Genomic DNA, 13551 nt, shown 5'->3' with positions numbered 1-13551 from the left:
TTTATCCAATCTGAGAACACTACAATTTTTTCTGCTAACCATAAGACATATTTTGCAAATAATTTGTTCTCAGTTTCTCAAAACAATAAAAATCCAAACATATCAAACATAAAGGATACTATCTATTTTATCTTCACGGTTAATTGAGATAACATGCTAGCAGCCCAAAGTAACTGGTGATGACGATAATTGCCTTCAGTACAGGATAAAATATCTCTGAAGACAGCAATATACTCTCCCACAGCTTGGAAGCAGCAGCTGTGTACATTACTAATAACATGACATCACACTCCTCCCTCTCCGCTGACAGTGGAACAATTCTGAGCCGCATCTCAAGGCCATGAAATGTTTTAAGTGAGAGCAAGAACAAGCTGTTGGCCAAAGAGAAACTCATTTCTTTTATTATTATTATTATTATTATTATTATTATTATTAAACTATCGAACATTATACAGGTTATCTGGGATAGCTTGCCAAATCAAATTCTGATGACTGAAGATGGAGGGAGCATATTCAAAGCAGGGCCGTGCAGTATATCTCAGCTGCAACCCTAGAAAATCGTCAGCATGGCAGCAGCATTAAAAAGTTCTATTTCGTAAGAGAGATTTTAAAAATTGCAAAGAAACCAAACATAGAATATTAAAACAATCACCAAATGTAATTCATAGTATTACAAAAATAATTCTAAAACATAGCAATGAATCATCACCCCAATACATCTCCTTTCACCAACAAACTCACGGCAAGCAGGTCCTAGGAACAATGTCCAGGGCATTGAAAAGCAACCAACACATGGCATAACTGACAACAGAAGGATCAGAGTTCTAGAGTATTACCTACATTTCCTATTTACCATTTAGATGGATGACAACTACACGTCATCCTAAAAATGCAATTAGCTTACCACTGCAGAAGCTAGAGAGAGAGATGGTATGGCTAGCTTTTGTAAGAGTTGAGGAACAGATGGAATAAAAAGCAGAAAGAAATTCAGCAAGGACAGTCTGCCCCATAAAATGCATAACTCACAAGTACAAAAACAAACATTTCCTCAGAGACTGGAGAGCTGAAGTTGTCCTTGGCACCTTCAACATGAAGTCACGGTGTTTTCTAGAAGGTGGGGCAAAATAAGTCTTGGCTCGGGGGTTATGCTTTCTAATAGGCCAGCTAACGAAAGGAGTATTTACACACTACACAGCTCACAGGATTGGGCCAGCACCACTGCTAATCTAATCTTCATTTGGGTGATAAGCCATGTGTCCTTCAAAATCAGGACAAGATGGCTCAAGATTTTCAAAGCTTCAGCATTTTGTGGTTTCGCTCTCCTATTAGAGTTTTGTACCCTGGCCAGTTACACAACAGTTTCAGAATGGTAATGGCACTAATGAGGCCACTGGTACCCTAGAGCAGAGGGACACAGCTGCCAGGGGTACACCGGTGACACCGGCCAAGGTGTCTTCATAGGTTCGGCCTGGATCGATCAATCATGTAAAGCAGGGTTTTAAAAACTGTGTTCCGCAGAGAACAGTTTGAATTCAGTTGGTCCTCGAAAGGTGGAGTTGAAAGGGTTTATACAGCCTTATGGGATTATCTCTGATTGTTGGTTTTTTCTTTTTCTTTCTTTCTTTTTTTTTTTTAGAGACAAGGTCTCACTCTGTCACCCAGGCTGGAGTGCAGTGGTACGATCCTGGCTCACTGCAGCCTCAACTCCTGGGCTTAAGCAATCCTTTTGCCTCAGCCTCTCAAGTAGTTAGGATTACTGGCATGAGCCATCAATTATTTGAATTTTTAATATTTTAAGTTTGTATGAGGATACATAATTTCTTATTTCTTTATCTGGCCCAGAATTTCATTGTCTTAGCCAGTCTGTAGTGATAAAATGTTGTCATATAATAGGTGGAAAATATTCTAATTTGTTCTCTCTAACCTTAAAAAAGAGCAACAATAAAGATAAATAAACGTTATTGTATTCCCTAAAAATTCCCCAAATTCCTAACGTTTTGACCCTCACAGTCAAAAGGTTCTTATTATTCTACTGCCCTTCCCTTAATGAGAATTTCCACAAACTGTGAAACTTATTTCCTTACTAGTTGCCATTTGAAACCTTACATCTTTATAATAATTTCTAAAACTTATTCTTCATATAAATGACCCATAGTTTTTAAAGTTTGAGAAACTCCTGCTTTAAGTAATCTCCTTAAGATGAGACTTGCCAAGTGGTTTGAGATGATCTCCAGGCTGGGTCATTACTAATTACTAGCACGAATTCTTCTAGCACTTGGGAAACAACTTTGAGCTCCACACTGATAGTGATTTATAGTGAGAAAGCATTCTTCAATATTTAGCAAAAAGCTTATTAATCATACTATCAATACTATAACTGCCTAAAAAATGAGGACCTCGGGCTGGGCGCGGTAGCTCACACCTGTAATCCCAGCACTTTGAGAGGCTGAGTCGGGCAGATCACAAGGTCAAGAGATCGAGACCATCCTGGCCAACACGGTGAACCCTTGTCTCTACTAAAAATACAAAAATTAGCTGGGTGTGGTGGCACGCGCCTGTAGTCCCAGCTACTCAGGAGGCTGAGGCAGGAGAGTCACTTGAACCCAGGAAGCAGAGGTTGCAGTGAGCTGAGATCGCACCACTGCACTCCAGCCTGGCAACAGAGCGAGACTCCGTCTTGAAAAACAAACAAACAAACAAAAAACACACAAAAAATGAGGACCCCAGATGATCCTCTGGGAAACAAGATGTTTATAAATCAGGAAATGAGATTATGTTGTAATATTTCCGTGAGTCTACTTCTCTGGCTCCTTCCACACTGAAGTAAAGTACTACCTTCTAAAACTAGGAAACCCCATAGCAGTTGCCCTTTCAGAAGTATGGAGCACAATAAGCAACAAAATCTGCATAAGTAGCCAAAAATTAAAGACAGGGTCATTATTTCAAAAGGCAACCGTAACATTCAGCATTCAACATTCAAGCTTTCTTATCATTGTGATTTTTAACTTCAGTGTTAAACATGGTCAGTCAGGTATAGCACATATAAAAGAAAGAAACAAATACAACTTTAATAGATCAAAGAGAATTCCTTTAACAATCACAACCCTTTCAAAATAATCAACTTGCTTTATTGGCTCCACGGTTTTGCTTCCTTCCTTCTTTCCTTCCTGTCTGCCTGTCTGCCTTCCCTCCTTCCCTCCCTCCCTCCCTCCCTCCCTCCCTCCCTTTCTTTCCCTTCCTTCTTTCCTCCCTTCCCTCCCTCTGTCCCCCCTCCCCCTCCTTCCTTCCTTCCCTCCTTCCTTCCTTCCCTCCTTCCTCTTTCTTTCTTTTTCTCTTTCTTTCTTCTTTCTTTCTTTCTTTCTTTCTTTCTTTCTTTTCTTTCTTTCTTTCTTTTTTCTTTCTTTCTTTCTTTCTTTCTTTCTTTCTTTCTTTCTTTCTTTCTTTCTCTCTTTCTTTCTTCTTTCGTCCCTTCCTTCTTTCTTTCTTTCTCTCTCTCTCTCCCTCCCTCTCTCTCTCTCTTTCTCTCTTTCTCTTTCTTCTCACTCGGTTGCCCAGGATGGATTGTGTAGTGATACAATTATGGCTCACTGTAGCCTCAACTTCCCAGGCTCAACTGATCCTCCTGGGACTACAGGTGTGCACCACCACATTCAGCATGTGTGTGTGTGTGTGTATGTGTGTGTGTACAGAGTCTCACTATGTGTCCTGGCTGCGTGGTTGTTTTTCCAACATTTTTCTTGATATTTTGTAGGTTCCAGGGTCCTGTATTATCTCACATTAAATGATGTCTCTATCAATTATAATAAATAGTAGACAAAATAATCCAGCAAGTAGCTGCCCATCCATTTATTCCTACAAAGATGCAATATATGAAAAGGAATTTATTTTTGTGCAAGGTAAGCCTGAGTCTGAGAATAAAATGTAGCTGGCAAGGCAGCCACAAATAGCACTTGTTGATGTGTGCATATTTGATTAAAAGTTAAACATGGTGGCTGGGTGTGGTGGCTCACACCTGTAATCTCAGCACTTTGGGAGGCCGAGGCGGGCGGATCATGAGGTCAGGAGATCAAGACCATCCTGGCTAACATCGTGAAACCCCGTCTCTATTAAAAATACAAAAAATTAGCCGGGCGTGGTGGCGGGCGCCTGTAGTCCCAGCTACTCAGAAGGCTGAGGCAGGAGAATGGCGTGAACCCGGGAGGCAGAGCTTGCAGTGAGCCGAGATCATGCCACTGCACTCCAGCCTGGGCAACAGAGTGAGACTCTGTCTCAAAAAAAAAAAAACAAAAACAAAACAGTTAAACATGGTGATTAACAAAATGATGAGGAGAAGCTGGGAAGGAGAATTTTTTTTTCTACAAATAATTTGTTTGGACACTGAAACAATAGTCTAAATGTTTTTATTTCAGTCCACAGGCATATTATTGTTGTTTTGAAACATAAGGGGAATATAATATTGCCCAGCATGTAGTTAAAGAAGCTGAAGGATAAAAGAAATCATCATAATACAACTTGTCTCCTACAAAATAAACATTTTCAATTAACATCACTTTAAGGCTCTTAAGCTTCTTTTTATCTTTCTAGCGCTTCAACTTTGCTCATGAATGTCTTTCATTTCATTTGCTGTACTGTGACTGATGGCATTGGAGGGCTTTCCTAATAACACATGGTGATGATACATCTACTCTATTTGCTAATAGAGAATTAAAGTGTGGTTCTCTATTTGCTATAGGATCTGACCTACAATAGCCTAGACAAATACAAATAAACATATACTACTACTAGTATTAGGGAGATGGCCTGGCCAGTTCCCCAGATCTTTCAGAACAACATGCTAACAGTTCATTGTTTCTGACAAGCTCATTGTTCTGCAAACTTTAAATTCCTATTTTGTCACAAAGTGAGCTACATGATAGATGACAGCTGTTAGGCCCTCTGCTTAGAGCCCTGTGCCTGTTGTTCCACTGCAGGGGAATCCCGCCTAAAGGTCACTGGGTGCCCAAGAGCGACCGCTTCCTTTTGAAGCCTAGAACATTTCAGCCCTCTCAGGGCTTGGACATGCTGTGTGAGCTCCCCACATCACTGATAGTCTCTTGATGAGGAAGGACAAGGCCTTTCTGTCTTCTTTATTTGGCAAATGATTTGTGTATTATTTGTTGTAGTTACTTTATGTAGTAAAGTACTTACGTCAAGGACCATGCTATTTCATCTGGTGTTATGTCTTAAACATCTTTTAATGTTGGACAGTCTCTTTATGTCCAACATTTTTATGTTGGAATCTTTATGAGCCTGATTATCTAGAGCTTGACTCAACATACAAAGATACTTTTTAAAAGTTTTTTGAATATCAATGGCAAGGTTCACTGAAGAAGGGGCAGCCATAAAAGGCAAAAGGACAGTTAATTTATTAAAGGGTAGGACATTTTTCAGAGGTGAAGAGTAGCTAGAAAATGATACAAGACTTGAGAAAATACTAACTAACCACATTAATAGTCCCAATGTTTACTGAGCCTACCTACTCTACTTGTCTGTCCTTTCTCCACATATTATCTCAATCAATATTCATAATTTCCTTTTAAGGTAACATCCACATTTTAAAGAGAAGATGACGATGTTTAGACAAATAAAGCAGCTTGGGCAAGACCACACACCTAGGAACTGAAATCCTTTGCCAGACCAAACGAAGTAAATTTTGGTGTAACATTTGAAGTGACATTGCTAGGTCTTAAACCCAAGTCTAGCCAGGTGTGGTGGCTCATGCCTGTAATCCTAGCACTTTGGGAGGCCCAGACTGATGGATCACTTGAGGTCAGGAGTTCGAGACCAGCCTGGCCAACATGGTGAAACCCCATCTCTACTAAAAATACAAAATTGGCTGGGTGTGGTGGCGCATGCCTATAATCCCAGCTATTCGGCAGGCTGAGGCAGGAGAACCACTTGAATCCGGGAGGCAGAGGTTGCAGTTAGCTGAGATTGCACCACTGCACTCCAGCCTGGGTGGCAGAGTGAGACTCCATCACAAAAAAACAAAAACCAAAATCAACCCCCGCCCCCCAAGTTTGTAGTCCTATAGCAGTGGGCTAGAATTCCCAACCAGTCCTTTTAAAACCAATACTATGAAAAGAGGAAGAGCTAAAGAAAGCCAGAGGCCGGGCGCAGTGGCTCACGCTTGTAATCCCAGCACTTTGGGAGGCCGAGGCGGGTGGATCACGAGGTCAGGAGATCGAGACCACGGTGAAACCCCGTCTCTACTAAAAATACAAAAAATTAGCCGGGCGTGGTGGCGGGCGCCTGTAGTCCCAGCTACTTGGAGAGGCTGAGGCAGGAGAATGGCATGAACCCGGGAGGCGGAGCTTGCAGTGAGCCGAGATTGTGCCACTGCACTCCAGCCTGGGCGACAGAGCAAGACTCCGTCTGAAAAAAAAAAACAAAAAAAAACCCAGAGCCTGATACCTGAGAACGGATATGGAAATAATCTAAATTGAATTCAGAGAGTATATCTTCCCACAGACACGGGACTGAAAGCAGAAAAAGGCAAGGGTGACAATCCTGTAACATTGCCACTTGGATACAGCAATCAAAGGACATAATTATAAGGTGATACATCTGAAAGCCAACCAAGCACTGCTCCCAATCAATCACTGCATACTCCTATCATTAACCCTTCCATGTTGCTGTCTAAATTTAGATGTTAGTTAATAGAATGAATACTATTATTATTTACATGCAAAGGTATGCCACTAAACCATGTCCACTCTTGGAATGCTTGCTATTTCTTGGTGAAATCTTTGTCCTAAACCTTCTACTGTTTTACAGAAAGAATACAGTTTTACAGAAACAATTATAGCAATTAATTATTTTCAGTTTCCAAAGAGAAAGTTTAACACTAGTGCACTTGTATATAATTAGACAAATTCATCAACTGACCCTGAATTTCATAGTTTGTATTCCTGCTAAGGAAAAACAACTAGTTTTCTATATGCTATCAGGCTAATGATTTGTTTGACTGCCATGTATGCATCATCAGAAAAATAAAACACTTAGCAATTGTAGCATTTGCCCCTAAAATAACCTTTCTTCAGACTGGTTACAATCAGGGACATGTGACAACCATGTCAGAGCAATCAACCTTCTCCCCTTTCTATTTCATAGTGACTTGCCAAAGATGCCAGAATGAGATTAGAAAAATATTTATTGCTCTGTTGAATGTGGGTCAAGAGCTCTCTTTGTTGGTAGGGTTACCATGATTATTTTTTACCTTATAACAATTTTTAGAAGATAGGCAGAGAGAGTAGCTACTCACGTTCTCCTTGTCAGGAATCCCTACAGGAGGAAAAAGAGACAGAGAGAGGCCATGAATTGTATAATCAACCGGTAAAGTGGAATTGAAATTTTGCTGAACCAAACCAAGTAAAATTTCAGTGTTTTCAATTTGCATTTCCGTGAAAACTTACATAATGCTGCTTAGAAATATAAAAACTTACATAATGCTGCTTAAATAAATCAATGAATCAGGAGCAGGGCCATGTGCCCAGACACCAAAACCCAGGCTTATTTTACTTCTACCATATGGTTTACTTTCACAGAGGTAAATACCCATCACTGATTCATTCTCACCGTGAAAACAACTGATTCCACCGATTTAGGCACCAGAACACTCAGAATTTTGGAAAGGCACAACAACTCCTAAGTTTCACATGCTGTGATTTTACTTTGCAAACCACCCCACTGAGTTGAAGCTGGGGCAAGTAGCACATGAAAGACATTGGAAAACAACTTCCATTGTGAGCAAAGCAAATTCCTGCTATCTCCAAGTCAAGTCTGAGCATGGCAGAGGCTGTTTCCAGGGGTATCTCAGTGTTCTGAGCTAGAAGGCTAATGACTCATCCATTTGCTCATTTGCCATTGATTTACAAACATTTCATGAGTATCTACTACAGGCAGTCCTATTCCTTTTTACCTCCTTCAGGCTTCTTCCCTGGTAAGGGTGGCCACACTGGGAGGTTCACTGCCCCAGCAGAGCTTAGTGTCTCTAGTACAGCAGGCACAAGTGACCTTATATAGAGGAGACAGAAACATAGGTCATTTTTACATGTGGCTTGCACCTATCTTCAAACTAGTCAAGCAGTATGAGGTGGTTTGCAACAAAAAAATACAATAATCCAAATTCTGAGTAAACAGGACATTTTGTTTTTACACAAGGAGCTACACAGGATTTACAGTATCAGCATTAAAAGAACTGAGTGCTGGCTGGATGCAGTGGCTCACACCTGTAGTCCCAGAACTTTGGGAGGCTGAAGCAGGTGGATCTCTTGAACCCAGGAGCTCGAGAGCAGCCTGGCCAACATGGTGAAGCCCGTCTGTACAAAAAATTAGCTGGGCATAGTGGTGCATGCCTGTAGCTACTTGGGAGGACCGCCTGAACCAGGTTGGTTAAGGCTATAGTGAGCAATGATCATGTCACTGCACTCCAGCGTGGGTGACAGAGTGAGATCCTGACTAAAAAAAAATAAAACAAAGACAAAAACGAAAAAGCAAAAAACCTGAGTGCTCATCCTAGTAGGTGGTAGTACAGAATGCAGGAGGGGTGAGGATGAAAGAGACTTTGGAAACATTCCCTAATAGAAGCTTTAATCCACAACTGGGACTGCACAAGACATAAAAACACAGTCAGGAAAGAGGCAGAGAAGAGCTATTCTCTGAAACAGAGAGTATTAACAGGCTCGCTATCACCTCCCAGGTCTGTCAGAAAGAGGAAGGATGGTCTCAGATCAGCACTCTGAAGCTCATCCCGAATCATCCATTCATCCGTCCACCCATCCATCATCCATCTGAAAGAACTAGGGTTGATTGTATGAGGTTATGGGATATAACAGAAGCTTACTTTCTAGCAGGTTCAATAAGATAAATACACAGTTGCACAAATCACCATATATGAGTAGCTGGAAATTAGGGTATCTGTAGAGAAATGACACTGAAAAGGTGATTTGAGGCCACGCAGGAACTTGACAGTTGGGCTCAGACATTAATAGTCTTGGAATTTCACCTTCCATGGCAGGCAACGGAAGATCATTGAAAGGTTTCAAGCAGCAGAGTGATATGATCAGGAGAAAGGAGGGAAGGAAGGAGACTGTCCAACATTAAAAGATGTTTAAGACATAACACCAGATGAAATAGCATGGTCCTTGACTGAAGTCCAGTTTGAGCAATCAGCAATAAAGACATTCGGTTGGGAACATTTGAATATGGATTGGGTGGTGGATGTTATTAAGGAAAATCATGCCAGCTACTAGGTGTGATTGTGATGCTCTGGTTACACATGAAAAAGTCCTTATTTTCAAAAATGCCTGGTGACGTATTTGGAATGACGTGTATATGTGATTGTGATTAGAAGAAAAGAATATGGCAAAAATAATGTTAAAATGCATATTAATTTACCACTAAGAAATATATCGAAGTACTAAAATATTGACATCAGTTAAATGAAAGTGATGAAAATAAGGGTGTTAACTGTACCATTCTCTCCACTTTCTGTACATTTGAAATTCATAATAAAAAGTAAAAAATGTCTTGTAAAATCAGGCCTAGACTAGACCAAGGGTGAGATAGTGAAGGTTCAGAGCCAGTTGAGTCATTTCTGCCCTAAAATCCAAAGAGATGAGGCCCAAGGCCAGGTGGCTGCAGACGGAACTGAAAGGAAGACCGTGAACACCCAAAGGAAGGGGGCTGGGCCGGGGCAAGCGGGGGTGATGGCAAGAGAAAGGAGGAGTTCAAAATGGCTGAGGTTTGGAGCCCAGCACAAGAGGAGAACAACAGAATTGTCAGAAACCGGCCTCTCCAGAGGAGGGGCTGGTTTTGCGGGAATCAGAATCTGTTCCCTTATCAACATTTTGAGCTTGAGGGGCCAGCAGGACATCCAGGTAGAAATAGAACCTGAGGTCACCTGGAAACTCAGGCTGCTCCTGGAAGGATCAAACAGAGGTGTTGGTTTGGGAAGTGTTTGTATCAGTTGCAGGAAAGGATGCCATGGAAGAGGGGAAAGTGAGTATGGAGAAGGAAAGAGAAAAGAAGCCATGGCTAAACTCTTCAGTAAGGGCGGGGGAAGAAGTACCTATGGAAGAGACCAAAATGTGAGTGGCTAGAGAGAGAGGAGGAAGCCAGGATAACACAGTGGCACCCCGGGAACCAAGGCGGAATGGAGTCTTGACATGGGCAACGGGAACGATCGGGTCTGGTTATTGGTTGGTCACTGCTAACTTTAGAGTCGTTTATTCAAGAAGTATAGGGCAAAAGCCAGACTTTGAGGGGTTGAAGAGTGACTGGAGGTGAGGAAATAATAGCCAATGCCATTTGGGAGCTTTTTACATGCCTGGCGCCCTTTGAAACACTTAATGTATTTTGATTCACTTGATCTTCACAACAACCCTCTGAGGAAATCGAGGCACAGAGAGACTAAGTGCCTTGCCAGATGTCAGCTAGGAGACAGCACTGCTGGGATTGCAACTCAGGTGCTTTAATTAGCCAGCCATCCCTGGCTCAGCCAGGAGAGAAAGAAAGCAAGAACAAGAGAGGAAAGGAAGGATAAGTCTGTCCCTCCCACCCTCCTCCTCTGCAGGAAAGCAGAAGGCAAATGAGGAGACAGGGCAGAGACTGCACAGAAATAGTGAAATGAGGGGAGGAGAATGAGGTTGCTCACTCAGGATCACGGTCAAACAGGGAGAGAGATCTCTTGCAGTGAGTGACCAGTCAGCAAGGGAGGGTGGGAATTCTAGGATCCAGGAAGAGGATCTGAAGCGTGGCTGGCTGTGGCTCTGAAGATGCAGGGCCTACCTACTGCATCACTGGGTCTGCTGGCTGAAGCACTATAGCTCCAAAGACTCCAGGACCTGGAATCTTGTTATATGTATACACACAAGAGCTTCATAAGGAGACTCATGGATGCAATGGTAACGAACGCTAACCATGTTTCCGACATGCATGAACAGATCAAAAGACTCAGGGGACATACGGGTTTCTTTGAATCTAGTGGGGACCCACTAGAGAAGCATACCACAGAGAAAAACTTCCTTTCTTTGCTGACCAGCCAGAGACGGTCTCTCATAAAAGTCCTGGATGTTTTAAATTAAAAATATTTAATATGTACAACACACTGTTTTGATATACATATACCTAGTGAAATGATTACTACAGTTAAGCAAATTAACCTGTCACCTTCCATAGTCACTTTGTGTGTGTGTGTGTGTGTGTGTGTGTGTGGTAAGAGCATCTAAAGTTCACAAAGGCCTGGAATTGGAAGAGGCCATGATTTGGAAGATTAAATAAATGACTCACCCCACTTCTCCTCTTCACCAACAGAGTTAAAAAAAAAAAAAGCAAGAGGTGGGGCTCTCAGGTATACAGATGGGACTGAAACAAATACAGTTCGTGCATCCCTTCTTTAAAAGGGCACAGAAACAACACAGGATTTCACTATAAGATGAAGGTATTTTGGGAAAGTATTCTATGCATGCCAAAGTTCCAGCTGGCACCAGAGCATACCTCTCTCTGTCAGCTAAGACCACAGAATAATACTATATTAACCATTTCTTTAAAAATATCTCCACTGTGAGCTGGCAGGTTTGTTTATCCACAAAAGAGTCTGGAGATTTACTCTGACAAGCTGGTGTAGGACATATTTTTTGTCACATGAAAACACATACCACACGACAAATTTTTAGATACAAAATGTTCACATTTTCCACTTACTGTCATTGTTAGAGCCCGTTTCCATAACACCATAAGGAGGAGCCAGAAGTCCTGCCATATACTGTCGATATTTCTGAAAGACAAGATTGTAAACTCAACACACAGATATTTACTTGCTTTGAGCATTCATTTATTTACATGTTAAAAAGCAGAAATGCTGGGTGTCAGGAAGCATCTGAGCCTTGTATTTATAGAGCCATGAAACGTGTTCTCCGGGGTCTCTGGTCTGAAATAAAGATGTTGTGTTCTAAACAGGTCTTCCTGAATAAGACTGAATGTGCCCGGGGGGCAGGAGTTCTATCTCTGCCAGTTCATTTATATATTTGTGGCTGCCTGAATTGTGTGGGATATTTAGCACCCCCTGCACCGCTCCCCAGCCCCACAAACACAAGCTCAGCTTTTTGTAGAGGGAAAAGGCACTCGAGCTTTATAGATGCAGATACAAATAAATGTGCTGCCTACTTAATAGGTGAATGGCACTGAATCAGCTTCTTTCAAAGCAAAAAGAAATGCATCTCGAGAAAAATGTCTTTTTTGAAAGAAGCTGATTCGCTTCCATTTACCTACTTCCTTTTACATCGTACACCTGCCTGTTTATGTGATCTCCAAAGAACTTTTGGTATGTGTCAAATAAAATAGTTTAGCTTAATTTAGAACTATTTGGATTCCCCTGAATTGTATCTGCCTGACTTTTGGTCCAGGCTTGCTCTAAAACCTGGCACTTAGCATAAGGTATTAGCCCCAGGAGTCTGTGCTGTTTAGGAGGGATAAGGCTTGGTGAGAATAAAGCCATCTAGAGCATCCAACTAGAGAGGAGTGACATTTATAAAGAATGGAAAATGAATATTAGCCGCCCTCTCTTCTCAGGTCATAAATACAATCTCCTCCCCTTTCAGAATGGAAGCTGGGCAATTTTATTTATTGCATGGTGTCATGTGTATTTATGGTTTATAATTACGATGACATATACATGTTAAATAGCGTCAAAAGAATCAACACTCCATAGTGTGCTTATGGGTTGCACAAACGTCAGCAGAAAAGACTTCATCTGTAGCAATGGGCAGCTGGCAGCACGCAGTATTGGGGCAACCATCTGGCCCATTTGGTAGATTTGAATGGCGTTTGTAATGTGACATTGATGCTTTCTCAAAAGAGCCTTCTTCTAGTCAAGATGTAACTAGCTTTTTAAAAATTCTTTTTTTCTTCTCATTCTGAGGCAACTATACCAACACCTGCATGCAAACATTAAAACCATGATTTCCTCAGCCTCTGAGCTAAGTGATCACTCAGACATACCCACAGGACCAATATATCACCCTGCATTCCTGATATTTCCTTAGATAATTTCCTAATTCTGATTCTCTTCTTTCTTATGAGACACCATCTACTCTTCTTCTTCAAGAGACAGCATTAACTAAGCAGCACATTTCTGGGCATCATATTATTCTGGACTGTAAACAAAACAGGCCCAGAGAGAGCAGATAAGGACTGGTTATGTTGTAAAGTTTTGTGACTCCTAATTACCATTAGCAACTCCCTAACAGGCTCCTAAAAGAAATACTTCCTGTTAAATTGAAGGGGCCATTTCACTGTGCTTAGAAATATTGTCTTGGATATGATGGGTGTTCTTTGTCTCAGGCACCTTAATGTCAATCCCCATGAGCTCCACGGAAGCACCTTCCTGATCCCTCAATGAATGGGACTTCATCTTCCTTCAAGCCCCATAGCACCTGGCCTGTTGCTGTCTTGTGGAACACATCATCAGGGTCGCTGCTAGTGGGAACAGAAACTAGAGAAGCCCTGTGG

General features: G+C 41.6%; 1 protein-coding gene across 16 annotated transcripts in view; it reads right to left on the bottom strand.

Moving 5' to 3' along the window:
- The window catches only part of RAPGEF4 (Rap guanine nucleotide exchange factor 4), a 331009-nt gene that overhangs the window by 124292 nt on the left and 193166 nt on the right, over window positions 1-13551 (bottom strand). For 15 of the 16 annotated variants that reach the window (XM_055289744.2, XM_055289750.2, XM_055289749.2 and 12 more), the window contains 2 exons: window positions 11746-11818; window positions 7304-7323 (listed from right to left, as the gene is read on the bottom strand). The exons of the other annotated variant lie outside the window; for it this stretch is intronic. In XM_055289744.2, coding sequence (XP_055145719.1) covers window positions 7304-7323; window positions 11746-11818 — 93 coding nt within the window. The remainder of the gene's footprint in view (window positions 1-7303; window positions 7324-11745; window positions 11819-13551) is intronic. 16 annotated transcript variants of the gene reach the window in all.

This window comes from Symphalangus syndactylus, chromosome 8 (genome assembly GCF_028878055.3).
Source record: "Symphalangus syndactylus isolate Jambi chromosome 8, NHGRI_mSymSyn1-v2.1_pri, whole genome shotgun sequence".
Classification (NCBI taxonomy): domain Eukaryota; kingdom Metazoa; phylum Chordata; class Mammalia; order Primates; family Hylobatidae; genus Symphalangus; species Symphalangus syndactylus.
Note: the sequence above shows the minus strand (reverse complement) of the source record. Positions and strands in the feature narration are given on the sequence as shown.